This window comes from Pseudopodoces humilis, chromosome 16, assembly GCF_049639895.1.
Source record: "Pseudopodoces humilis isolate 2021_Gansu_Grassland_sample_001 chromosome 16, ASM4963989v1, whole genome shotgun sequence".
NCBI classification, from domain to species: Eukaryota; Metazoa; Chordata; class Aves; order Passeriformes; family Paridae; genus Pseudopodoces; species Pseudopodoces humilis.
The window spans coordinates 7,052,916-7,079,888 of NC_142215.1; the positions used below are offsets into that span (position 1 = coordinate 7,052,916).

The window sequence follows — 26,973 nt, forward strand, 5'->3', positions numbered from 1 at the left end:
CCATAAATACTGTACTTAAATATATCTAAAGAGTGTCTAGAAGGGTCATCTTATGCTATAGAAGCTGTTGCTAGAGAAGTAGGGAATAAGAGATCTTGTAAAATGAAAGGTTTGCACAGTTTTCTACACTGCAAGGACTTCTAGTTGAGATAACTTTTTTTGCATATTTAATAAAAGAATAAAATTATTTTAAATTGTGGTTTCTTGCCACTAGAGCTTGTCATTGCTTACTAAACTCTGTAACAAAAAAAAAAAAAAAAGGAAAGCCGGAAAGCCTCTGAAGTTCATTTAGAAATTTTTAGTGTTTCACTTGCTTTGGACATATTATTAACTTTGATATTTCATGCCCATTTATTCCATCAAAATTAGCATAACCATTTCCTATCAATAAAATAATAATTGTTCTTTTCTATTATTTTTGTTACTACAGAAGTGAAATACAGGACTCTGTTCTCATCTTTTACTTTCCACATCTTTTGTAGTACAATTGCAAAAAGGTTTTTGTCCTGTTAAATGATTCAAGTCTTTCAGAATTATTTCTGTCCCACACTTCTGGAGGAAAAGTCATGTCTTAATATGTTTTTTGAGACAGAATCTTTTATTTTGTTAATTTGGAAATCTTGCAGCAGTATGAAACATCTTCTCTTTTTCAGAAAGATGATTTATTTTTTTCCCTGTGTAAAAATCCTTGCTAACTCTCTAGCTAAGTAAGGTGAAGCAAGTTTTTCTTTGAAAAAAGCAAAAAACAAAACAACAAAACAAACAGAAACCCCAACCAAAAACACCAACCCTAAACTCCTTTACATGCAAAAGATTTTCTGAAATCTTTTGAACAAATAAATTGATTAAAACTCAGCTTTTTCATGACTGTTTTTTTGTCATATACATATTCTTTTCTTAAAGGAGACAGTGAATTATCTTAATAAATAAATAAATAAATAAATAAATAAATAAATAAATAAATAAAATTACCAGCTCTAAATCTGAGTGCTAAGCATAAAAACGGGGAAGAGGGGCAGGCTTTCAGTCTGGTGCCTGCTACAACAGACTCGTTTAAAAATAAAAACCAGCAAGAGATGCAGAGATCGGCCTGAAATCTGATCTAAATTCTTTTCCTGGCAGGGGAATAAACCAGGTAGCTTTATCAGCCTTTCCTGTTGTGACTGCATTTCTTAGCACTGCCTTTGACTTGACAGGTTCTGGCAGGTGTTTTGTTCTCATCTGGGGTGAGAAGCTGCAGGGATTTAATCCACGGGGCGACTGCAGCCTGCAGCACTCGAGGTGCACCTTTACTATGGCAACTGGAGGAGCAAATGTGCAGGGGAAGGTGTGGTGCCAGGTGTGTGACACAGGTGCCACATCCAGGCATCGCTGTGACTTGTGGAGGATGGTGAGGGATGCCCATGTGCTTCCTTGGGAGGTAGGATGGACACACACCTGTAAAAAGCTCCTCCATTAATTTATCTGACTGGAAAGATGAGGAAGTCAGTCCTGCTTTTAGCTCTGGGGAAAAAAATACCCACAAAAAGCCAACCCTTCTAGATATATAAAAAAGCTTTTACAAATCTCAGGCACCCCCTCCAATCTGGAGGCCACACACCCATGTCCACAGGCCTGCTGTCTGCATCTCTGACTTGTTTTACTTGCAGGGGGAAGTTTGAGTCCCTGCCATAAATCCAACACCCTGAGCAGAGTGTGCATGAGCAGAGACCCCCTGACACCTTTGTAGAGCTCTGGGCTTGTGCTCTCCCAGGATAAGCTGGTCCCTGCTGCAGTAAACTCCATCAGCACGTACCAGACTTTCAATCTCAGACTCTCAGAAACAGACCCATCTTCAAAATCTATAATGCAATCCACAGAGTCAATTTTTCATCTAGTGCTCCACGTCTGGGGTGAGCCAAGTTTCTTAGAGTTGCAGTCTGGGTGTTTTTTGCCTTTCTGGTTTTTTTGCTTTGTATTTTGTTTGGTTGGTCTTTTTCCCTTTCCTCTCTCAGATGATTAATGTGAGTCATTGACTGGTTTTTTTTCCTGCTTCTCTGATGGTTTGATTGGCTTTCTGAGGCCAAAATGAACCCAGTACCTTGTGGGAGTATTTGAAGGCCTTTGCTAATTCAATTAACTCTAAACTAAATTCTTTGTGGGATGGATTTAGTAAAAACTGCCTGGTGGGGAAGGAATTCCGCTCCCTTAAACTTCAGGCCACTGCACTGACCTGTTTCACAAACATCCCTGAGAATGGCAGAATCCAAGAGAGATGCAGGTTTATTTCTGAGACCATTAAGTCACCATTTAGCTGTTTGAGGCATAGGACTAGAAGGAGCAATTTTGAGTCATTGTGTCCTGTCCTTTCCAGCAGAGGCAGACTTACAGAAAGTAGGTATCCAAGAAATATTTGCAGAACAGCTGCTCCACCTGCCCTTAAAGAACGTGTCCCACTGCCCTCCACCCCACAGAGAGATGAAAACAAAACTCCACAGCTGTTCTTCACAAGGGAAGACAGCAGGAGAAATAGGATGTCTCTCATGTCCTAGATTTTCCTAGAGTAGCGTGGCTGTTGCGTGAATCTCCTGGGTGAGCCAGTGCACCAGAGCACACAGCACACCAGAAGGGACAGGAAAGTTTAGCTGACATCAGGGAAAAAATTCTCAGAGTCTCACACAAAGCAAAATAACCAAACCCAAGCACCTGGCTAAATAGGCAATCTCCCTCTGGAGCAGAAAAAGCCTGGGCTCTTCCCCGGGGCTCTGTAGCTGTCTGCACACAAATGTGTGACTGCTCTGGCGTGTTGCCCACTTCAGTGGTGGAGGAAGGAGATGAGCAGAGAGATCTGGATGTCATCACTCCATTTCCAGAAGGAAACCCCTCATTTCGAGGTTTCACTCCCCATCTGAGGGAAGATGAGGGGTTGGGAGGCACCCTGGGCTGGGACAGTGCCTGCCACTGTTCAGCTGTTTGCTGGACTGAGGAGATGGGCAGCACAGGGATAAGTTCCCAGATCAGATGACCCATTTTACTTGATCTGAAATGAAAAATTTGCATTTCATTCTTAACTTTGGCTTAACCTTTAAAAGAAAAATCTGTCACCCTCCGAAATAGGATCTCAAAAGGTTTTGTTTAAAAGAAAAGCTGAATCAAAACATTGAGATACTCCTAGATTTCTTTATGTCACCTCTCCAGAAAAAGCTGATTTGCACCTCACAGATTTTAGGTGCTCACAGAATCCATTTTTTCCCACCTTTGAGCATAAAATCGTCAGGAGTCACTACTGAGTACTGCAGTGAGCTTCTATCCCTATTCTCCAGCTGAACCTCAAAAATGCTAGGTGTTAATAAAACATCTCTTTGGTTTAAATCACTCCCATCAAACCAGTGTGTCCTTTCCTCATCACTAGGATGCCTTTGCTCTCCAAGATCATTGTCTATTCACTTCCCATGTGGTTCTGCCATCAGTCAACCCAGGAGATCTGAGTTTCAACCAGAATCGTTTATGAAGCAGCAGCAAAAGTGCTGGTGAATTAAAAGATGCCATGCTGTTTGTTGTTGTTTTAAATCTGATGTCTTTACAAAGGGGAAACATTTCCAGGGATGGGTTTGTAGTGGTAATAAAAATCTGACGCAACTGAACGGGAGAAGGAAGTAGGAGGAAGGTTTTGAAAACACTTTGGGGGGCTGGGGGGGAAGGCAACATGAAATGGAAGTTAAAATGAGAGGTGCAATGATTTGAGAAAAGACACTCAGCTGCTTCCCTCTTTCCCTGCTCTGCCTTTCTTCCCTGATAAACATACGGATGGGAGAGTTGAAACAGATTTAGAGTAGGAATGCAAATGAGGTTTACATGAAACAGCGTCTTGTCCGTGGTTGCTGGAGGAACCTGGATGTGTCCCAAGTTCCCAGGCAGCGGTTTGCTCAGGTACAGCAGGAGCAGCAGATGCCTCCAGGCTTCACTCATGGACCATCCGCTCCCGCAGCAAGAGCTGCGCTGTGCCAGGTGCGGAGGATTAGGACGTGGGGAAATGGGCCTGATCCAAACTTGTGCTTGGTGTGATTTGGATTCTGGATGGCTTAGTGGCCCTTGAGGGTATGTGACTGCTCACACATTGTGCTCAGCATCTCACAGAAAAAGGCTAATGCTGGCTAAGGCTTTGATGCTGTTCCATTAGCCCATGCCTTGCCTTGCACCGTCTGTCACACAAGCCAGGCATCCAAAATATAGGTCAAAGAGCTTCTTGTTGTGATAGTCCACACCTGAAAACTTCTTCTGCATGGATTTCAGTAGAGTAACTGTCTGAAGGATTTTTAATAGGCTGAATGACATTTTCCTCAAATCTGCATGTAATTTCAAAATCCCCTCACCTGATATTTGATGCCTGCCTGGAACTAACAGCCCCAAGTACACAGAAGAGGGCAGGAAGGATTGTCCTGTTCTCACTGTGCTGTCTCATATGGGAGAAAGGATTGCATTGATAAGTAATAAATGTAATTTGTTATTAATAAATTAATATAATTCATTAATTATATTATTAATTAATGCCCAAAAGCTCTTCCTTCCCAATCTCTGGAAATCCATGGCAGCAGAATGGTGAAGTACCCAGTCAAAGTGCTCAACTACCCTGGACTGAGACACACCAGCACCTCCAGAGGGAAGCAAAATAAACTGCTCCCTGGAAGTATTTCCACTGACTCTACAGGAGGTTGCAGTTGGGGTAATTTGGTTGTACTTTGATAAATCTGGGCTAATCTTTCCTCAAAACTTGCTCTTGGCAACACCTTTTCCCTTCTGGGATGCCATACACCCATTACCAACGTTCCTCAATCCATGCTTTTGAGTGAAGGAAACCAAAGAATGGGTGGGGAAGAAATAAGACCCAACAACTGAAATCTTTTATTTTAAGGGCTAGAAGATGGTCAAATAACCTGGCTGTGTTCCCCCAAGTTGGAAATACTGTGAGCTGGAGTTTGGCACAATGCTCCCTTCTCAGTGACTAAATATCTCATTAGTTTGGGACATAGGATGTGAGGGGGATGGCTGTTGTCAAAATGAAACATTGTGAAGAAGGTAGATCTCAGGATGAGCTCTTAAAACTTCCATGTAACCACTTGGCATTTCTTCTACACTCCCAAAAGGACTGGATTTAATGATACACTTATGCATTGTGTGCTTAACCTTGTATCTGGTGTCCCCAGGATGGCCCAAAAAATCAATGGCAAGACTTTAATCAGCTGTAATAAGTTCATGGAAGAGAGTCATTTACCAAGGCCCCTCTGTCGTATGCATTTGCACCGTGGTTCCAATGAATTTTTTATGCCAATTACTAACTACGAATCAGGATTGGAGGGAAAATAATCTGTGCTTGGTCAACCTTGTACTTTCTGAGATTTTCAGATAAGACCAGCAGCCTTCTCTGCCCCTTATCCTTCTGTTGCAACCTTTAATTGATATGTTTCCCTCCAATTATCTGCGGTGAATTTTTTTTTCTACTTTTCATAAAGTAGAGCAAAAACATACAGTGGTTGGAGAAAGCAAAAAACAACTTATTCATTAGGACTTCAAACAACTTCAACCCAGGCTTGGGGGCTAAAAAGTAACTTGAATGATTTTGCACAGATTAGATGCAGCTTCCATATACAGTCACACTTCTGTAGTAAACAATTTAAAACCAAAACCTTTTAAAATCTTTTAAAAAAACCCTTACAGTATCACATAACTCTGGGAATTATTATTTTTACATAAAAAGAGCTATCTGGGCTCTGCTAAAAGCTAGCAATTAGCTTGTACTGCAAGGAGTGGAAGGCAGACAACGAGTGGCACCTTGGTGGTTTTCTTTGCTGTTTCACTGCTATTGGGTCCATCAGAGAGATGTCATCACCATGACAGTGAGGAAAAAAAAAAATCAAACCCTTTCTGAGGAATAGCATGCTCAGCTCTTCAGCTGTGTGCTTAGCAGAGAGAGCTTGGTAACACCATCTAGTTAATTAAATCTTACTTTGTCTCTTTTTAACATTGTAATTACACCAATTATAAGCCAGATCCTGATGTTTTTCAAGGGGTTTTTGAGAGCTCAGCTCCCTGAGGCTGACATTATGAGACACATAGGGTGGAAGAGATGGGTTTGTTTTGGGGCGGTCCCTGGCTGCCAGTTGCAGAACCACCTTTTCTTGTGGGTTTCTGGTGTACAGACAATGGACACACGAGCAGAGAGGTAAATCAGAGGGTTGGTACACAGATTGGGTCTGTCAATGGTCTTGCATCTTTGTGCTGTGGAAGGCAAACCTAAAACTGGCTCCTGCAAATCCTTTGCCTGTAGGAACCCCTGGGACCCAGTGGTAGTCTCTGTCCTGTGCAGAGCTCCTAAAAAGCTGCATTTTAGGTAGGCAATACTAATAATAAATGATGCTAGTAGTAAGCCTTAGCTCTGCTGCTCCTGGGAGTATCTGGGAGGCAGGGAAGAGTGCTCAGCCCATGGAAGGATTACTGACAGTCTGAAAAGTAAAAGTCATACAGTGATCTCAGTCCTCCTAATGCTGTTTCAGCAAGTGTGAAAAAAGGGCTTGTGTGTGTTTCCACCCTACACAAGGACCTCGTGCTCAAATGAAAAAAAGTACTGCTCAGGCATGGATTAGGCCACTGCCAGTTTTCCTAGGCTGACAGCACTGCTAAATAGAAAAAACCCCAAGCATTTCTTATACCCCTGCAGCTTCCCATAGTCTTGCTTTGGAGCTCTCTCTAGCAGTGCCAGCGCAGGCAAGGCTCCTCCTTCCCCTGCTCCCCTGGTAGCATCACTGAATGCTCCTCACTGAATGACAAACAGGCTGTGAGAACACAGGGGCTGGACATCACAGCTTATTGGCAAGCTGAGTATTCCCAGATAGCTCAAAAACAGGAGCTTCACTGCCAGACTCCAGTCCCTGACAGTGCTTAGAGACACAAGCTGCACCTCTGAGAGCTTCCAGGTACCATCACTGACGGGGCCATCTGGAGCTGTGAGGGATGATGGTGATTGCAGACCAGCAGAGAGAGCTCTTGATATGCACTCATGGCTGAGGACATTGAGAAAGCACATCACAATCATTTCCATGGCAACTGGCTTTGATGGACTTCAGGGCAGTAGGAAACTAAGGAATAAGTTGACTTAGGGCAAGGGAAGAAAAATTGTCGTTAAAAGTATTGTGTAAGTGCTGGGTGTGGGTGGGGAGGTATTCACATACGTGAGGGTGGAATTTAACCTAAGCCACTGCCCAGGTTATTCCTCTCAGTCAGGGCCCAGGCAGCTTCTGCCTGCTGCCAAACACGTGAAGTTTTATTTTCATTGCTGGCTTCTGCTTCACTTTGGGAAAATAATCACTTAAAATCCATAATAAACTTCTGCATGGCAGGGGTTTCCCCTGGCAGCAATCTCAGCATGACCTTGGAGTCTTCTGTGAGTACTGGACTTCGGGTTCAACAGGGCAATTCTGCATAGAAATGGGACTTGGACAGTAAAGCTCAGGGGTGCACTGTCAGTGGGCTTGAAAAACCAAGCCCCAGATAAAGCATTTTTGTGAATCTGTGGCAAAATCTGTGTACTAGCAGTGCATGGACGGGCAAAATGAGTGAGTCAGGCGCGGGGAGAGGATTGCATTACTTTATTTTCCTGTGAATGCCATATTCAAGAGAGAGAAACAGTGCCACATGGCAAAAACCAGCATGGATTAAGCACAACTTCTATTCTGTTTCTGAGAATAGTTCTGGGTATATTGGTAGTTTAAAGCTAATTGGAGAGGGCTTGTGATGGTCCTGTCTGAGAGGGAGGAATGATTCAGTCACCCCTGCTGAGCAGAGTCAAATGCTTCCAGCTTTTGGGTTACACTGCAAGAGACAGGATGCTTGGCCAGGCTTACTTGTTCTGGTGTGAGCATGAGGGAGCAAAGACAAACAGAGAACCTTATTCCTCAATGAAAGTGAGTTTCTCACATGCAGAGGTTTGAAAAACAGCTGTTCAGGACAGAGCAGAGCCCAGACAAGTGCTTTTTCTTGCCTTGTCTTCTCCAGTGATATCAACCTAAACCCCAAAATCTCAAGCGTGAATGCGCTGAGCTGTGTGCTGCCGTGGGCCAAATCTGTGTGCACTGACCTGGAGGCTTAGAGTTAGCCTTTGGTGTGAAGAGAGAGGTGTTTCTCTAACTAAGCATTTAGAAATGAGAAAGTGATCCAGAGACACGAACCTGTGAATTCACAGAGCACCTTGGACACCTGGTTTTCATCAGGCAGGACATCCTGCCAACGCTCTTTCTGTCAGGGCTCATTAGCACCCCTAAATCACAGCTACAGCCCTTCTTACACGCTTGCCTCTGACTCAGAATTTATCATTCCCATCCCCACCCCTTTCTGTTTGGCATTCTGGAGTTATTTATTTATATCAGGAGAGACAATGGCAGTGTTTCACAGGTGGTCGCAGTGGAATACTAAACAGGCAGGGCCGGGTCCCGCAGGTACTGCAGGATGTAGAGTTGATTTGTCCGATCCTACGTGATGAATATCAAATATCACCATATGGAGCTGAAGTCTTACCCAGGAGTTTATCACTAATTCATCTAAGGGTGACTTTTGTTGTCAGTGTTAAAGTAATGCTGGGCTTTTCTTTCTTTTTTCTGTGTTGCTACACTGTCTTCCTTTTTTTTTCTTTTTTTCTCCTGTTTCTGAGAACTACTCAAGACAAACAGAAATATTAATTAAACTGTTTAAAAAATAATCCCTGCAGAAAGGTTATTCTTGCAACGAGATGTGTGAATGGAAAGTGTGTAATTTGGTCACAGGGGGGAAAAAATAGCTCACTTCCCACCTATCTCTTGTGAAATCAGTTGCTTCGCTGTGAACCTTATTCTTAGCAGAGAAGCAGAATTTATTCCATGTAAACAGTATCATCTATCAACTGATTTTTTTTTTTTTCCCTGTTTGCACAAGTATTTTGTGAGTTTATATTTGCCAGTTGGACTGTTTAGCTGGAAGTTTTAAGGGAATCAATTCAAGCCTTCAACACATGGTGAAAGTTGTTCACCTTGACTCTTCACTTCTTACAGACAATTACCGGATTATTGGAGTTGTGTACACACACTTCAGATCCCTGATCAAATGGCTGGCATGCCTGGCCAGTTATAAATAACCAAACCTCTTTCTCAGAGCAGGACCCTCTGATGTGCATGGAAATAAAACCTTCCCCCCTACTCTTCCCAATGAGCTCCTTCTCTTGCTCCTTTCTCAGACTTTCTCTTTTAGTGCTGCTTATTTCCAGAATCCCCTTGTGCTGGGCACTGTGAAAACACAGAAGCAAAACAGATCTTCGGATCCTCACAGCCAAAACATGTCCCTGATGCATCAAATTAGCCTTTTAAATCGAGAGCTGCCTCCTGCTTGGAAACTCATAGCTGCTTCTGCTTTCTCTGCTGCCCTCACAGAGATATTTTTGTTTTCTGATGTCCAGACCAGAATCCTGTTTTCTCTCTTGACCATTCCACTGGGTTTTGTCCACTGTAAGAGATGCTCTCTCCAAATTCCTTTTCCAAGCATCAGGGAGGCAGCTCTGGGTTGGGAATTACAACCAGGGCGAGCAGCTCTGCTCTTACACTTGTTCCTCGGGATTGCTGCGTAAGGTGCGAGTGACGAGGGGAAGATTGATGTAGCAGCGAGCACAGTTCAGGCTGCAGCCGCTCGCTCCCTGAGAGCCCATTAAAGGGAAGATTTAGGTGCAGCAGTAGCTGTTGGGATGGCTGGAGAGTTAGTTCCACACAGAGGACAATTAACATCTCTCGCTGCCATGCTCAGAGCTTCCTTCCCTGCCCTGGAGAATCTTCCACCTCACCTGAGCCACCTCCTCCCTCACCACCTCCTGCAGAACAAGGGGGTGAATGTCAGTCAGGGAAATGCCTGTGGGGCTGTGCACCCCGTTGGATCCAAGTTGTTCCAGCCCTGCATGAAAAATTCCTGTTTTGCACTGAATCAAGGCAAGACATTTTTAGGCGGCCGTGTCTTGTCCACCATCTAACCGTACTTAGCGGAAAGATATGAGGGGAAATGGGTTCAATGGAGAAAAACACCAGCCCAAAGCTGATCCTGGCACTGTCATGGACAAAGATCTTTTGCTCCAATTCTCAGAAGACACATGAGGAAGCATTGAGCCATCCAAGCCTAGCCATTGTCACACCATGAAATAAGGAGGTGGTTACACTTACAGATATTCAATATAATCAGCTTCTAAGTGATGGTCTTTAAAGACCCATTCAATTATGTTTCACACATTTTCACTGAAGTATCAGCACTGCAGTGAGAGTAGAGATCACTTATCACCTTTCCTGTTCCTACCTGAATGTAATATTACTTGGGTTTTTTGTTCCCCAGTAGATTAATTCTGAAGCAGGTTTTTCAAGATTTGGGTTGGGGACCATTTGCAGTCACTTTCAAAAAGTTTCACCTGTGCATTACATACATGATGCAATTTAAACTCCATTTTAGCTTCATTTTTCTCTAAGAACAGCTTTAATTTCTTTTTTTATTTTCCCTTAACTATCAGAAATGTCATACAAAACTGGTAAAGAAACCCAAGGAGACTGTTATTAGATAATAGTGCTACAGATTAACAGTCATACAGACTCTGCCTTACATTGTACGTTTTTAAATTCATTTTAAAGGAGATTTTCACATTGAATTTCAGCCTTTTCAAGGCTACAAACTTACTAGTGAAACTAAAAAACTCTTAATAATTCACATTGTGAGAAGTTGCTCGATTTGCTTGTCTGGTTCAGAAATTTTACAGCTTGTGAACCACTGCCCTGAGAGACCAGCCAGCAAACAGACCAGCTAGTAATTCCTACCTGAGCTGCACTTTGGCAGAGCTGCCAAAACACACCAGTGACCCTGTCCCAACCTTCACCAGTTCCCTGCTAGCTTAAAACTGGGTTTCCCTTGGTTGTGGAGCAGAAGAAAGTTGGTAACCTCCACACAATTACACAAACTCCAATACAGCAATCAGCGTAATTTATTTAAATAAGCCCGTACTGCAATTTTTTGATTTACGTGAGTTTGTATTTGTAGTCCTTTGAAATCGTTTGGGACAAAAAAGAAATTGCCTTAGATGCTGCTCTTCTTTGAAGGGACTGAATTTATGATTAATGTTATTTCATAAACAAATTAATTGATTTACTTGTACATCTTCAAAAACTTTGTTGCATACTCAAAGAGTAAGAGTTATGATTTTAAGGATGAAAAGCTGTGTCCTTCATATGACTTTAGAAATTAAATCCTGGTCAGGCACAGAAGAGAGTGATGAACTTATGATTCTTGTCTGAGACTGATAACATGACTGAAAATGACTGAATTTCCATGGTTTGATTAATTTCTTGCCTTTAGGCAGTTGATATTTGACATCTGTGATAACCTGTTTTCAAGTACATTACCCCACTTTTTGTACTAAGTAATATCTTGAACCCATCCAACTGCACAGTAGTAGCCAAACATCTACATAGTCATTGAGTTGTTCCTCTCATCTCTTAAACTCTCCAGCTCTTACTCCAAATACCATTAATTTGAAATGTTCATCTCGTTCCTACCTGAAGATACACAGTGGCTGGTTCATACTCAGGGACGGTACATTCGTGGGAGTGTATTTTTAAAAAATTTAAAGTTACAGGATTTACACTTTTGTGTTGGTCTTTGCATCATCTTCTAAGGTGCTTTACTATAAACAGCCATAATTATAATTAATACTAAAGCAGCAAATTAATTTTAAAAAGCCTTGAAATTAATCTGTCAGCCAGAAGTTCATTCAAATATTACCCAAACAATGCTTGCCTTAAGATGTCCAAGAGTAGCTCTGCACAGAAGAGACATTGTCTTAATTAACTGACTTCTGGGTTATTTTTGAGACCATTTTTTTCTCTCCTTGTGACTAGGGTTAATATTCAGCTGAAATGTTCTGTTGCTTAGGAACCATCTCGTAATGCTGAATTCATTAAGGCTTTTTCCAGCCTGCTCCCAGGAACCTTGTTAGATAGTGTTTCCTACTTTTATCCTAATTAACAGGTACCTAGGAAAAAAAAAAAAAAAAACTTATTTCAGTAGAGAGCATTTCTGTTAATCTTTTGCCAGTCTTTTTTCTCCCACCTGTAAAGAAGCTGTAGTATTTCTGACCTCAAGCTCCTAATTCTTTTACAGTAAATTACAATATCCTTTAAGCAATGCTAGTACAGTTCTCAGACTGGTGCTGGCATTGCTGGCTTTCAAGAGGATTGGGTGGGCTCTTCCCCTGGGCTTGGTGAGCCCAGCAGCTGATTTCAGTCCAGGCTGCTGTGTCAGTCCCGGCAATGTCAGTGATATTTTGATTTAAATGGGATAGCAGGCTGGGGCTTGTGACCAGCATGGCCAGGAAGGTGAGTGGAGCATGCACAGAGCCAAAGGGCTGCAGGAACCCAGCAGCTGTCCATCATTCACACCCAGGGGACAAGAGCCACAGCTGAAGGTTGGACAAATGGCTCTGTCATTTTGTCTGTCCCTGACCTCCTCTGAAGTTTTCCATGAGGGCCTCATCTCCTGCCACATCTTCCATCTGTTTCACACTGCAGGGTGCTTAGCTCGTGGCTCTGGTTTTCCTCTGCTCATGGGTGCCCAAAAACCAAAGGGGAGCACAGCCAGGTGTTTTTTGTTTAAAAATTGGGTATTCTTGGACCAATTTGGAATCTCAGATACATCAACAAGGCCAAACAGGACAAGCTCTATGGATGCCATTAAACCAACTGCATATTATGAACAAAGAATGAGAGTTCTGGAGTCTTTCTGATGAAGAGAAGGCTCTGCTTTCAATAGGTTTATTTCTGTAACTTTTCTTATCAAAATGATTTTTTAAAATTTTTTGGTTTGCCTGTGCTGCCCCTCCAGCCATATTTGCCCCAGTCATGCTCCAGTGCTCAGTGTCTGGGAAAGGAGAAGTTACGAAACTCCTGAAGTTTTTTTCCACCAATCCTTTTATGTAACTTCAGGAAGCAAGAACCTTTTCAGATTGAAAAAGAGGGGTGGAGGGGAGTATGGATAACCTAAAATATATGTGTTGATTGCTGCTGTGCCTCCCACTCCCATTCTGCATGCAGAGCTTGGAAATGCCAAGGCAAAGGTGTTTCCATGGTGTTTACTGTTTAGACCTCTGCAGTCAATATCCCACCCTGATAATAGCAAAGAGCATGTTAACATGTGATTTTCAGCCAAGATCTGCAAATTCAAAAGTGCTGAGAGTATTAGCTATGGATATGAATAAAGAACTGGGTTTCTGGATGCTTGTGTAAGCTTCCCATGCCCTCAAGACAACAATTTCTCCATACTGATAATAAAGAGACTTTCTCCATGTTGAGTTCTCAGGCAGAACTGCTGATGCCACGAACATTTTATTTATTGCCAGCCCTGATTAGATTTACCAATATTTAGCAGCCAGACACAGAATTAAGTGATTTTAAGTGATCACATCCCATTAAACATTTGTCTTTGACATGGCCCTGTTAATTGCTTTTCTCTGCTTTAAGAAGCCAATTCTGATTCTTTTAAAGTTCTGTTAAATAAGGAAGACAATATGCTGCCTGTTGTAAAAGCTGACAGCAGTGTTCAGGTAAAATAAAGATGAATTCAAGGAAGTTATTTATTTCCCAAACTAAACTAGAGTTAATTTTGGATAATGATTCACCTTAGTTATTTTAATAGCGAGCTGAATAAAACAAGAAAAGTGAAATGGCATCAAGAAGTTTTTTTCTGATAGGGCTGAATTTCTGAATGAAGGGGTTTTATTTTGCTTTGTTTCAATACAGTTTGGTGGGTTTAATCCAGACATTTCATTAATGTAGATCAATTCAATCAGTTTTAACTCAAGAAACTGAATGCTCTGGAAGGGGGAAAAAAAAAGGCACAGTAATTTTTGGGTATATACCAACAAAAAAATCAAAAGCTGAAAGAAACTTAGTTTTTAGTTCACTAAAAAATCTTTCTATTGAATGACCGCAATTTTCAAGTTTTCATTTTGTTTGATGAGGGTGTTTTTAAAATATGTGCTTTGGATTACCCTGAAATCAATCTCTTTTCTGATCTTCCAGAGCTGCAAGCAAATAAACAAAAAAAATTCCTTATTCATGCACCTCTGCTCATGAGGGAGTCTGTCTCTGAAAGCATTCCAGCACACTTTCACAGATGTTAGAACTTCAGATTGCTCTGATAGGATTCAGGGAGATGTCCAGACAGTGAGATCTTCACTGATACTTCCTGGCACTCACTATCAATAACATTTCTCACCAGATATCCTCTTCATCGTATCAGCATGCTCAGAGCTATGACTGGCAAAATAATACACACACACACAGAAGGAAAAAGAGCTTGCAGGTAAGATATATCCAATATTTATCTTCACACCTCTTTTCATGTCCTCAAAACAAGATTTGCAAATGAGACAGGAAAGAGAGAAGTAGCAGCCATATGAATTTGTATTGGCTCAAAAGACCACTTCTATCCCCAGTTTCAGAAAAGGTCAGTGAGTATGATGGGTGGCTCTGTTCTAATTTTGGTTGGACTGCAGGAGACAGCTCAGATCTGTCAGGCACCAGGCTCTGAAGACAAGCTCAGTCTCAGTGCAAGCAGAAGGTAAAACGTGCCCTGTCCTTGTGCTGCTTTTCTCGTCTAAGGGAAATGAGAATATGGAGAAGAGTGTGACAGGAAAGATGGACAGAGAGAACGAACAAATCTGCTCCTTGGTGTGGAAGGAGAGGATATGAGCACTTGTGACTAAGCCAGCTCTATGGAGGGAGGCTTGGAAACACTGGCATGGAGCTGCTGCCATGTGTGACTCATATTAAAAGTCAGCATTAAGTGAAGTGTGGCTGATGTGTGTGGCTCTTGTGGAAAGTCTCTGTTTAGGTGAAGTGGAAGATGAACCTAAGGGATTAATTGCCAGTTTTTTCCAGGGCCCTGCCTGACTCTCCAACTTTCTGAAGGTGTTTCTGACCGAGCAGCAGTGTGAGTCTCGTGAGAAATGCTGCTCCTCTGAGCTGGCCAGTCTGCTCTGCAGAACAGATGAGCACTGGCTGAGCATTTGTACTCAATGCTCAATGGGAAGAAAGCTGGAAGAAGCTGCTTTTGTGGCTTAAATATTGCAAGATGCCCTGGTAGATGACGATCCAAATTCTGTTACAGACTCACTAAAGAGGTGTGAGTTTTTTGCTTGCCTCAGCTGCCTAACACTGGAAGAATACTACTTCCCATTACTGCTTTCCTGTCCTATTCAGATCATATTCCTTCCTGTGGAGGAAATCTCTCAGTTGGCAGTGGCATAATGCCAAAACTGAGGACTCCAGTCACAAGCAATGCCTCTGCATGGTTGTATTATTGCATTCCTGTTTTTAAACTTCTGCCTCTTTTACAACATCACCCTTGGCAGCATGAGGGGCTCACAGTGCCTGGGGCTGAGCTCACAAAGTCAGCAGATGATACAGTTTGGATCCCATCTCCTTTGTCCTTTCAGAATTTCCACCTGATTTTCAAAGCTTCTGCCTCCCTCTGAAGCAGCTGCCCTGCTCCAGCTGAGAGACTGTCGAATGACTTGTGCCTGTCCCTCTGTTCATGGCACCGGGGGATCTGCTGACCCAGATCAAGACTGAGAGCTGCAGAGCTCTTGCACTTTCTAGGCACAGACCATTGTGGGCAGTGGCAGGAGATCCCAGGCCCCCCAGAGGAGGGTGTTTGGATGGATTCCTCTTCAGGGTTCAATTTTCCTCCTGTACAATAATCCTCAAGTTCTCACTTTTTAAAATAAGGCCAGTGAGGAGAAAGAAACCTCTTGAAGAGAGACTGCAGAGTCAGAAGTGGGTCTAGGGGACAGAAGAAAGTCACCTCTCTGTAATTCTGAACTTTTCAGTTTCCCATGACATTGCACAGGGCACGCTAATCTATGGCAAGCAGGTGCAACAGGGAATTTTCTTATCAATCCTGCTGCTCACTTTCCCACCTCCCCTCTGGAAATAAAAAAATCAGATGACTGAAATTGCATTGTGGAAGCAATTTTTACATGAATAAAGGGAATGTTTGTACTCAGGGTTTCAGTCCTATAATATGAATACGCATAAATGGGGTGAGCAGTTTTTAATTATTGGTTGATTCATTTTTGTTTTTCCACTAGAGAGAATTAAGGGCCCAGGTCCTGGATCTGTCACACACACTGCATTTCCATCAGCAGTTCCCAGACAGTCCTCTTGCACAGAGCTCTGCTCACAGGCCCATACAATAAGTCCTTCTGATTAAATATTTCCCAAGCCTTTCATGTATGTATGTGCTATAGATCTGCTGGACATTAGTGGGTGCATGCGTAGACAAATATATTCAATTTATGGAAACTATAATGACCTGCAATGAGATAATCTCACCTGTCCCCAGAGTGTTAATCTTCATTTCCCACAGTCATTTACTCTTAAATCTGACTAAAGGTTACTGGGTCTGGCAGGAGGGCTGTAACAGCCTTCCTGCTCTGAGATAACAGGAGTGGAGCCCAGAAAACAAGAACGATGCTGACAAGCCAAAGAATCCTGTATAAATTACACAGCCGTCATCTAGATTTCATGGAGGCTAATCCTATTTGTGTTTTGCTCTGTGTTTCTCAGTAGTCAGGTTCCTGCCATTATTACACCTGCAACCTTCTCTTTCTTAAGCTTCTCTTTTAGCATTCAAGTCCAAGGTCATGCTGCAGAGCTCCAGGCTCACCAGGCAGAGCCTTGGGATTTTAAGTGCAACAGGTCTCATGCTTTTACGTACATGAGTGCACTGGAATTATTATTTGAATGGATTTGCAAGGAATACAATATCATGGCTGGGTGTTTGGATAAGACTGAAAGAAAACATTTTTGAAATATTTTCATTAAGAAAATATTCATTAAGAAAAAAAATAAATAAATAAATTTTTTAACTTGTCCTGGTTCATAGATAAAGCAGCCAGGGAAATTTTGTCCTTTCCCACAGAATGGAATTTTCATTTTCTGTCCAGCCTGGGGGATATTTCCCCATTCTCAGGGTGCTGGGTGGACCAGAGAAGCATTCCTGGCACAGTGCAGCCCCGTGTCAGGTTCTGAGATGAACACACGCTCATTAGAGCACAAATCAGGACACCCGTGCTCCGTTCCCAGACACAGCCTTGGCTTTATTAAATCCCCTCTGCACCTTAGTGACACCAGATGGACACTGCCTTAGTGAAAGCTTGTCTTGGGGTAATAACAGTCCTGACATATTTATGGAATAACGTGTGAAACATGTTTTTAATTAGCGGCTGCAAAGGTGCTCTTTAAGCTCGTCAAGGAGTGCGTATTTTAATGTAAGTGAAATAGGGGGGCAGTAAAAAGGAATCTCATTGATCCCAGGAATAATTTGTCATCCTGAATAAGAGAACCTGAGAGTCCTTGTGTTAGAACTGTTGATTGTAAAATAAACAGCACTTTTTATTGAGTAGCCATGCCTGCTCCCCAGAGCCTGCAGATCCATTACTTACACTGCTCCGGTCTCTGCATGAAGCCAGTCAGTCAGCAGTGTGAATCTTTCTTCTCCTCAGGTCATCACAGAACGCTTCAGCTGTGGGTTTTTTCTTCTTTTTCTTTTGCATTGTTTATAAACCTGCCAAGGTCTGAAGAAGGAACTTGTGTTTGTCCCAGAGGTCACGTATTACACAACTCATTTGCTGGTTCAGTTACAGACACCACAAGCTGCCTTGCCTTCAGCTTGCAAGCTGGAACCACTTTCCATTTGTAATTGAACCAGCTCTTCCCCATGTGTGTGGTGAGACCTGCTGGACACTGCATCTTTGTCTAATCCTGTTCAAGCTGTACTAAAACTATTCAAGATATCTGGAAAATAAGTTTGGGTTGTAAGGGGTTGGCCAGGTCCCAGGATCCCATTTTATTCTGGGATTTCAACACTTAGCAAACATTTCAGTGGTGATGTTCAGTAGGAAAAGAGGGCGCTACAGAGTGAGTATCTTTGCTTTTCACAAGAACTGATGAAGGCAAAGTGAGATCATGAACTGTTCAGAGTTTCCCAAGGCGCTGGTTTTGTTAAAAAAAAAAAAAAAAAAAAAGAGAGAGGGAAGAAAATTCCCCATGGAGCTTCTGGATCAGAGCAGGGCACACAGCCATTGAAGCATTTAGTCCTGGTTAGCGTCTTCAGCTTGGTGCACAGCAATGCACGTGGGGATGGTTGTCATGAAACACCAGAATGAGTTGCTGATGGATACAGGATGAAAGACCCAGAGTGGATAAGGAGCTTAACACAAGCCTGGGAAGGGTTTCTGGCCTTTGTGCTACCTCAGGGACAAGTGCTAAACCTAAGGAGGACTGTGAAAGAAAAAAGAGGGAAGGTGGTGTACAAGAGCTTCAAAGTGCAAGAAAATATGAGACTGGCCCTTTCTCAAGAGCTTAGAAACAAAATTGGCTTCCTGGAGAGAGAACATAAGAAATCTGGCAACCTAAATATATTTAAAGGGCTTACAGCTCTCCAGGGAAAATTTTGAGGCTATTGAAGTGGAAAAACCCATTTGCTAAAATTAAACAGGCTTTTTTTTTTTTCCCCAGAAAAAGAAAAAAAAAACCAAAAAAAACCTGACAAAGCAGACAAATGTTTGGCAGGAGACCCAGAAAAGAAAAAAAAACAAACATCACAACCTGGCAATAGCAACAGCATGATGTGGAAAATCTGGGTGGGGGAGAGGTCCAGTCTGTTTCCCCTTTGTCTTCCACAAAATCTGCAAGGGGAAAGTGAGATACTAGTCCATGCAGAGTTTCTTAAAGAGCCAACTTTGCAAAAAGAAAACTAAAAAAAAAAAAAGTTCTTAAAAAACCAGAAGAGAGGCTTTCCAAGCAGAAATTTGAAAATGTAAGGCCAGTGAGAACTGTTGCAAAGCTAATGTTGAACAAGCCCTAATAGCTGGTGTGTGATAGGGAATGGTGATTGCTGCTCCACCTTGGGCTCCAGCCTAATGCTGAGAGCAGGCATGGTCACAGTGAGTGGCTCATGCGATGAAATGGCAGGTGCTGAATGATTTTGCCTAATTTGATTGCACATTTTGAAGAAATTGGCTGTGAAAATGTTAGTGTGAAACAGTGCCTGGTCCGGGCCTCTCTCCCTCCATGCCTGAAGCAAGGCACACGCTGCTGAGATGGATTTATTCATCTTGGGTTCTCTGCATCTGCACCCCTGCAGCCCATGGGAAGCTGGAGAGCACAACATGTGACATCTCAGCTCTTGCTGTGGCAGCAGGTTTTTGACCTGGAATTGGAGGTTTGCCCCAGGGAGGAGTGGAATCAGGGACAGAGCAAAGTTCCTGTTGAAACAGCTCATAAATTGTGGCGGTACTTGAGAAGGGGCTGGCAGGTCATGGAGAACATCTCTGTGCTCACAGCGAGGTAAAGGTGAAAACCCTCCACTCACAGCAGTGCTGCTGCTGCTGAATCTGAAGGAATGATGGGGCTTATGGGAGAGATGCCCTCGTGTTTCCATGGCCAGCTGGGTGTGCAGGGCCCCAGCAGAAGGTCAGCACTAACCTGCCTTGTTAATACTGTGAGCTAAGATGTCAAGCTGATCAGCCCTTCCCTCCCTCAAGTATGTAAGATGGATGTAGATCCTCACAGAGTGTATTCCCCTAAGATCAATGACCTGGTTAAGGCTAATTACCACATGCTCTCACTCTAAATTAAAAGGACCTTAGTAACTGAAAGCCCCTGTATGATTAAGTGGCTCCAAATATTAACTGTGATAAGAGTGGTATGGAGTTTAAAGGTTTCCTCAGTTCTATGTATTCGTCACTTTCTGAGCCCACCACAGGGACCTGGGAGCTCTGCCTCCAAAGGTCTGCAAATGGAACTCAGGGTCATTGATCAGCTGGGAGTGGACAAACCAAACAATGCTTTTGAACACCAGCTTTGTCTGAGCAGCCAAACTTTGATCCCTGGGGAATTGGTTGGGATAGTGAGCCTGGAGCTCTTCCATCAGCCATCCCCACCCTGCTCCTATTGCCCTTGCTGTCATCCATGTGCTGAGCCCAGGGCAGCTTCAGGAGAATTTTCTCCCTGACTTCATGTGAGTGCTGAAAGTGCTGGTGGCTCCTGGGCAAGTGCAAAATGCAGGACCAGTGAGACACCCCACTGAAAACTTCTGTGCCTTGGACCTGGCTGATACAGGAGGTCTTCTACAGAGGCAGCAGCTTTCCCCACACTACTGCAAGGGGAGAAAGGAAGAAATCTTGGAGAAGCAAGGCTGAGGGCTAATGGAAATTATTCCTGTATATTCCCTGCAACAGGGGAGACAACAGCCTAAGAGCAACCTCCCAGACTCAGAGCAAATGTCCAGCTGGAGCAGAACAGTCCCTCTAACCATGGCTAGTAGTGGGTGCTTAGAAATGAGAATAAGAAAGAGAAAAAAGCGGAGAAAGAAAACTCCCTGTCAACACCTCTCCTCATTTTTCAGTAATCTGCAGCTTAAAGAGTCCCAAATTGGAGCTTGGATCCACTTCACTGTGTTTAATAAGCCCTTGATGTACTTTTCTTCCATGAATTTGTCTAATTGCTTTTTGAACCCATTTATACTTTGGGCAATGAGCTCTACAGTTTGATTATGCTTTGTGTATGAAAAAGGGCTTTCTTTTCTCTGCTTAAATCTGTGGTCTGATCGGTTTATGCAGTGCCTCTTGTTTCTGCCTTAGAAGAAAAAGTGAAAAATTGTATGTAGTCCCTTCTGTGCTATTTATGATTTATATAACCACACATACACCCTTTACTCATCAAAATGATGACCCCAGCCTTTTGATTTCTGTGCCCAGGACCTTCTCCATACCCACCTGGTTGTACTTCCAGCTATCTCAGTGTCCCTTCCATTTCTACAGAATTTTTGTCTGAGATGGCACAGCCAGAATAATCAAAGTGTGAGTAATTCTAGCAGTGCCTCTTATTCTTTTGTACTCTAGATATTTCCTGACTGTTACTAACATACTCTTGATGTCTGCTAAGCACTGAATTGACTTTTTCAGAAAAATTCCTAGTGATTCCAAAATAACTCCTGAGAGATTCCAGCTAATTTGGAACCATTTCTATATGTTTACAATTAAAATTGATTTTCCTCATGTGCAACATTTTATGTTTATCTGGTCTGGAAGGATTGTTACCATTCACTTTGTGAAAAAATATTCTGGAAGTTGTTCTACCTGCATTTCAAATCGAGAATTCTTCAGATTCATCCCTTGTAAACTACTGACCTCCTCCCTGCTGAACTCTGATAAAAGAATTTATTAGGTTTTTCCACTTCAGCTTTTCCTTTCTTGAGGACCCATTACACACCAGTCATGAACTGCCAGTATAAAATATCTGACAAGTTTCTTGTTTCTGATGTGCTTGAATTGTGACTTCAATTGCCTCTCAGGAGCTGTTTCTGAAAATCTTTTTTGCCCTGCTATATGACAGATTAACACTGAACTTGGGCAAGCTCTTTTCTGTTTTCCTGTTTTTGGCCCAATTTCTGCTCTTCAGTGGATATCTTCTACTTTAAGTATCTTTTTTATCTTTTTTTTTTCTTCTTTTTTTTTTTCTTTTTAAATCCATGGCTGTGCCAAACCCATTTATACTTTTCATGCCATAGGAAAAGTTTTTTTACCCTCTTAGCTGTTGATTTTCTGCTTCATTTTTTATGAGACTGGCTTTCCTCAAGATAAATTCTAATGCTACTGAAGTGAAGGGTTTGTTTATTTGTTTCTGAATCCTACAAGGCTGTTGAATTGAATTAAATTGTGCCTGCTATTACAGATGGATTCTTAAATAGCTGTGTCTCAAATACAGTCCTGGTCAGAGGTGGATGAGGAGTTGTCTTTTCCTCCTACAGGAGCTCAGAGCTGTGTATCCAGACTTTCTATATTCATCAAGCTCAATACACAGACATGTATTAATAGGGACTGCAGAATTATGCCTGGCTGGGACATGGATTCCTTTCAGGCTCAAACAGCTCATATGATAAATAACAGGGTTAGCATATAAACAGTCTGAGATCTTTGGAGTTTTTTTAAAATTTTTTTGGTTTTTTAAAATTTTTTTTATTTGTATTTATTTTGTTTTGTTTTGTCTTGTTTTGGGGTTTTTAAATTCATGTGTGTGTGTGTTTTGTGGTTTTTTATTTTACTTTTGTTTATTTGTTTATTAATAATTCACAAGTCTAGGCTTCCATAAGGAGATTCATATATTGCATCTCTCTGTGATGTTTTCCTGACACTGTTCACATGGAAAAGGAGCAGATTTTCAGTGTGATAATGCCCACCTTTATCCAAAAATAATGTAGTTGCTTTTCTTCAGATGCTCAAAAAATCACTGACCACTTCTAAAAGTCTGTAATTACATCATCCTTGCTGCTTTTCTCAAGAATTTCCCCAAATTCTGCCACATTATAAATAATATTTTAAAAATCCCCAAATGTACAAGGCTTGTGTCATCTGTACCAGCATTTCCAGAAAGCTGGCTCTACTATCTGATGCAATAAATATTGCTTAGAACATCCAGGACTATAAATCAGTAGGGGAATAACCTGAACCCAGTAGCAAATTATCACAGGCAAACTTACAAATCTGTAGAGACTTGCAAACTTTACTTGAACCCAAACTCAAATGTTTAATATGTGGGACCTGTACATGGGATCAGCTGGACTGCAGACCCTTTCTCTGTAACCCTTTAATAAATCTGTGTCTTTATTTTTAGGAGCAGCTTTAACTGCCAAGTTATCTCTCATGTCTGGCCTGTCTGGTCTTCTTCACTGTCATATCAGAGTGCTCATATTAAATAATATACTGGCACCATGTTTTTGTAAGAGGATTTTGATAAGCAATAAAGTGAAGTCTGATAGCATTGCTATGAAACTCCTGTAAGGAGAGCTGAATCCTCCCATTCTGCTCCCAAATTAGCTCTGCCAGTGCCTTTCCCAGAAGAGCTTTGCTGGCTGTCCCAGCCCTACATTTCTGAAGTGTTCAACAAAATCCACTTCTCTCTGCACTGCACCTTCTGTTCAGGGGACAAGTCCTCACACAGTGACCCACGGCACTGCCCAGCTCTGTATTCCTACAATCTCCTCTGTGCCTGGAGTGCCAGGCAAGACCACAGAGGGATATTCCTCGCTCTTGATAAACAGGGACAGGATTCAGGTGGCTGAGCTCATTTCCACCGTAGCCTTGAGCAGGTCTGAAACTCCATCTCTGGTGCTGGGAGTTTGAACATCTCATCTGCTGCCCTTTGCTACCTGCTCCAAGGTCAGACCTACTGAAGGAGGGATCTGCATTCATTGTCATGGAAAAGAGCAGTTTTCAAGGTAACTGCCCTGAAATGGGAAGGCTGGAAGCACAGGGCAGGTAAATTAGGCTACTTTCCCCTCCCCAGTCACTTTCTCTATATTGCTCATGTGCCGGAGGAGGATTCCTGGGCTGAGCTTCCCCCATCCCTGGGTTCTGAAAGGCTGGGGGGAGTGGTGTACAGAAGCATACAAAAACATAATTGCTTTCAATTTTCTCTTTTGTAGTGAAATTTTATGATCAGGATGCAGGGTGATCTGCAAGACAAGTTGGCAGAGGTTTTGGGCCAAACATAATTTGGGATTGCTGCCCCAGAAATTCTGGAACTAGATAGAGACATAAAAATGCTCTGAATGCAGGTTGAGAACTAAGTAAAATGTTTGTTATTCTGTCTGTCTTAGTCTGGAAAGAGACTGGAATAATAAGAGGTGGGGAAGCATTGTTTCTGCTTTGGATACAGCGTGATTACTTTTTCTTGGAATGTGTCTTTTTAGAGGAGATGTATAAAACTGACCAAGGCAATCTGCACATTCCCGGCAAAGGTCTGAAAAAATTACAGGCTGCAATCTCAAGGGTGGCGTGGCAGAATTGCTCCAGAAGTGACTTATAATTTCCCACCAGCCGAATTTTGATGGTGGGGAGTGAGTAGGACAGGAGTGATGCAGTGCCTTGGAGGAGAGAGCTGCTATTTATGCACAAATATATTAATAATCAACAATGGTGAGAAATGAAAGAGAAAATTCACATGGCAATTTAATAGGATTTTGGGAACTTCTGGTATATTTATGATGTTTTGCATGAATCCAAAAAGGGACTGCAACAAATTCCTTTGCCCCATTTTTAATGGCGGTCAAACAGATTTTAGAAAATATTAGGACAAATTTATTAAATATTGCATACATTTTTAAAAACCCACTGGAGATTCAATAACAGTTATTTTTGAGTTAGCAAATCTTTCCTTGTGCTTGTTAGAGATCTTGGTAGATTAAACAAGGAGCCAGGTCTAGCAAATGTCGAAATTTAATATTTAGAGTCAGTCTGAATAAACCATGGGTGGATTTTGCAATGACGTGTTCAAGATTTAACAAATATTGTCTCATCTCAAGAAAATAAATGTGAAATAAGGATGAAGCTAATAAGGTTCAGCAAGACAAGAGCTCCATTTACAACTCTTTTATGTATTTAATAAATACATTTATTAAATGAAGTACAGTGCTCACTGGAGATTGTATCAATGTAAGAAATTCATCTCTGGTATGACTTAATCAGTCTAATTCCCCATTTATTAAATGTTCTTGAGATTTAAAGAGTCCACAGCAAGCTTAATGTGCATCAGGAAAGCTCTGTAAAGCATTCATAAGGAGTGGCAGCCTTGGGGTTAGGAAGTACCTCCTTCCTTTATTCTCATGCTTCACCCCAGGAAAGGGACATCTCAAGGAAGGTGTAGGAAGTAATTTTGAACTGAAAGTGTTTCTAATATTAAATTTGTGTGGGAGAGAAGCTTCTGGGCGTGGTCATGGGAGACAGAGAAGCTCACAGCTCAAAGCAGGAGGACAATGAGTTAACTGGGGTTGTAGTAGCTGTGAGATTATAGACTTGACACACTGGGACAGACACCAAGAATCAGGAATACTGAATATTCAGCATTTTTAATATTAAGGATAACATATATCCTGCAGAATGTAGTGGACTGACCCTTCAGCCACAGCCCAGGTGGAATGGCAGGGCAAGCATCTGTTAGTCATTTGTGTTTCTGTTGTCTACCTGTGATTTCTGTTCCTGGCCAGCTCAGCTCTTGGCTGCCTTGCTGAGACAAACAGAGAGGTGATGAGTTGATCTGGTCATTTCGTGGTTGTCTGTCCCCTGGGAGCTGGAACGAGGCTCTCAGGTCATGTCTGGGACCCCTGGAGAGCTCCTAGATAGTTTCAGGGCTCAGCAGCTGTGCTCTGGACAATGGTGTGCCAGGAACCTGAAGGACATACATAAATTTGGGCCCCCTGATGACCCCAAGTGTGGTTTGGTGACTCAAAATTCACACTGTCCAGTGTCACCATGCTCTTCCCAATGACAACACAGCAGTTTGCTCACTCTTCCCATAGCATTATATTTTCATGAGCTTCCATGAACTGCACATGCTGCCCTCAAGGACTGGCCATTGCTGTGAACACAGCAAAATTCAGGATGGGATTTGATAGGCCTGGGACAAATGTATTTGACTTGTTTTCACAGCTAGAAAAAGTTCTTTAGAGAAAAATTCTTAGTGATGGCATTTGCAAAGTGAAAATCTCGACTTTGGCTTGGCTTAATTAGTTCAAAAGATGATGTAAATTAAATGTGGATCCTTGCTACCTGCAGCAAATTTTTAGAGTCTCCCACCATCTCTCATAGAGGGGGACAAAGCAAGGGGTCCTCAAGAAGGCAGGGGAGGCCAGCAGGAGTGCACACTTAATACAAACAGCACTATTTACTGCTGTCTGCTGCTGTTCCAGAGCCGATTTGCCAACAGCGGAGAAAACATCTCTCAGAAGAGATAATAATCATAATTGAAATCAGAAGACCCTCAAATATCTTTGTGTGTGCAGTAATAGCACAACATTTTGAATCTCAGTGGGATTAATAACAGGGAGCAGTGTTCTGACACTTGTGGTGTGTTTTGTTTGGGGCAGGGGGATGAGCTGTGCTGCACAATCCCCAGGGATAGCTCTTTAAAGACTTCTCCCCATGACCCTCACTGAAAGTGGGGTGGCATCTGGTTTGCCACCCAGTGCAAGAATGACCAGAGCTCAAGATGAACCTGGCATGAAGGAACTGAAGCTATTTAACATTCTGACACTCCACACAGGAAGAAAAGAGAAGCACAGGATATCTAAGCTGATGTTCAGCTCACACCAAATTTTGCAGGAACAATTATAAAATGCAAATACTCTGGACACTTGCTTAACAAAGCAAATCTAGTCATTACATGCCTCTGTTCTTTTATCAAACATCCATTTAAAGAGAAAATTATCTTCTATTTTTTTCCTCTCCCCAGGTCTATGATGTTAATGCAAGTTGTCCATCAGAATCCTCACTGTATCACCATGCCAGAGGAAGCTGGCTCCTGCTAAATGCTTCTTGTGTCACATCAGATAACGATGATAACTCTGCTGGGCATCTCCTTGTGCTGAGCAGCTTTTTACAGCAGGAAGGTTTATGGCAGGTGAGAACTCCTCATTTTACAGCAGGAACAGTGAGAAAACCACACTTTTTGCCAGAGCAACTCCCACATGTTGGCAGGAATCCACCAACCAGATTAACCCGTACGAGCCAGCAAGATGTGCTAAAGAAACAGCCATTGCTTGAGCTGGTCACTTTAATTTCTAAACCAACCTTGACCTGAATCTATATCAGCTCTGACTACAGCATCACCTGCTGCTGATCCCTTCTCTCCTGGCCAGGGTCCAAAAGCAGCTCAGTCCCATCTATTTCAGAGCCTGAGATAGTGAAAAAAAAACCCTCAGGTTATCAAGATGTCAAGCAAATATTGAAAAACAGGCAAAATACCTGAATACTGAAAACAAACAAACAAACAAACAAAAAAGCATTCTACAGCTGGAGAAAGCCTCTCCTCCCCAACCTGGACAGCTGGG

General features: G+C 42.3%; 1 protein-coding gene across 1 annotated transcript in view; it reads left to right on the top strand.

The window, feature by feature from the left end:
* Nucleotides 1–26,464, top strand: part of AGBL1 (AGBL carboxypeptidase 1) — a 342,670-nt gene extending 316,206 nt beyond the window's left edge. Inside the window, exon 23 of the mRNA XM_088063318.1 lies at nt 26,376–26,464. Coding sequence (XP_087919444.1) covers nt 26,376–26,451 — 76 coding nt within the window. The 3' untranslated portion in view covers nt 26,452–26,464. The remainder of the gene's footprint in view (nt 1–26,375) is intronic.
* Nucleotides 26,465–26,973: the final 509 nt, after the last annotated feature.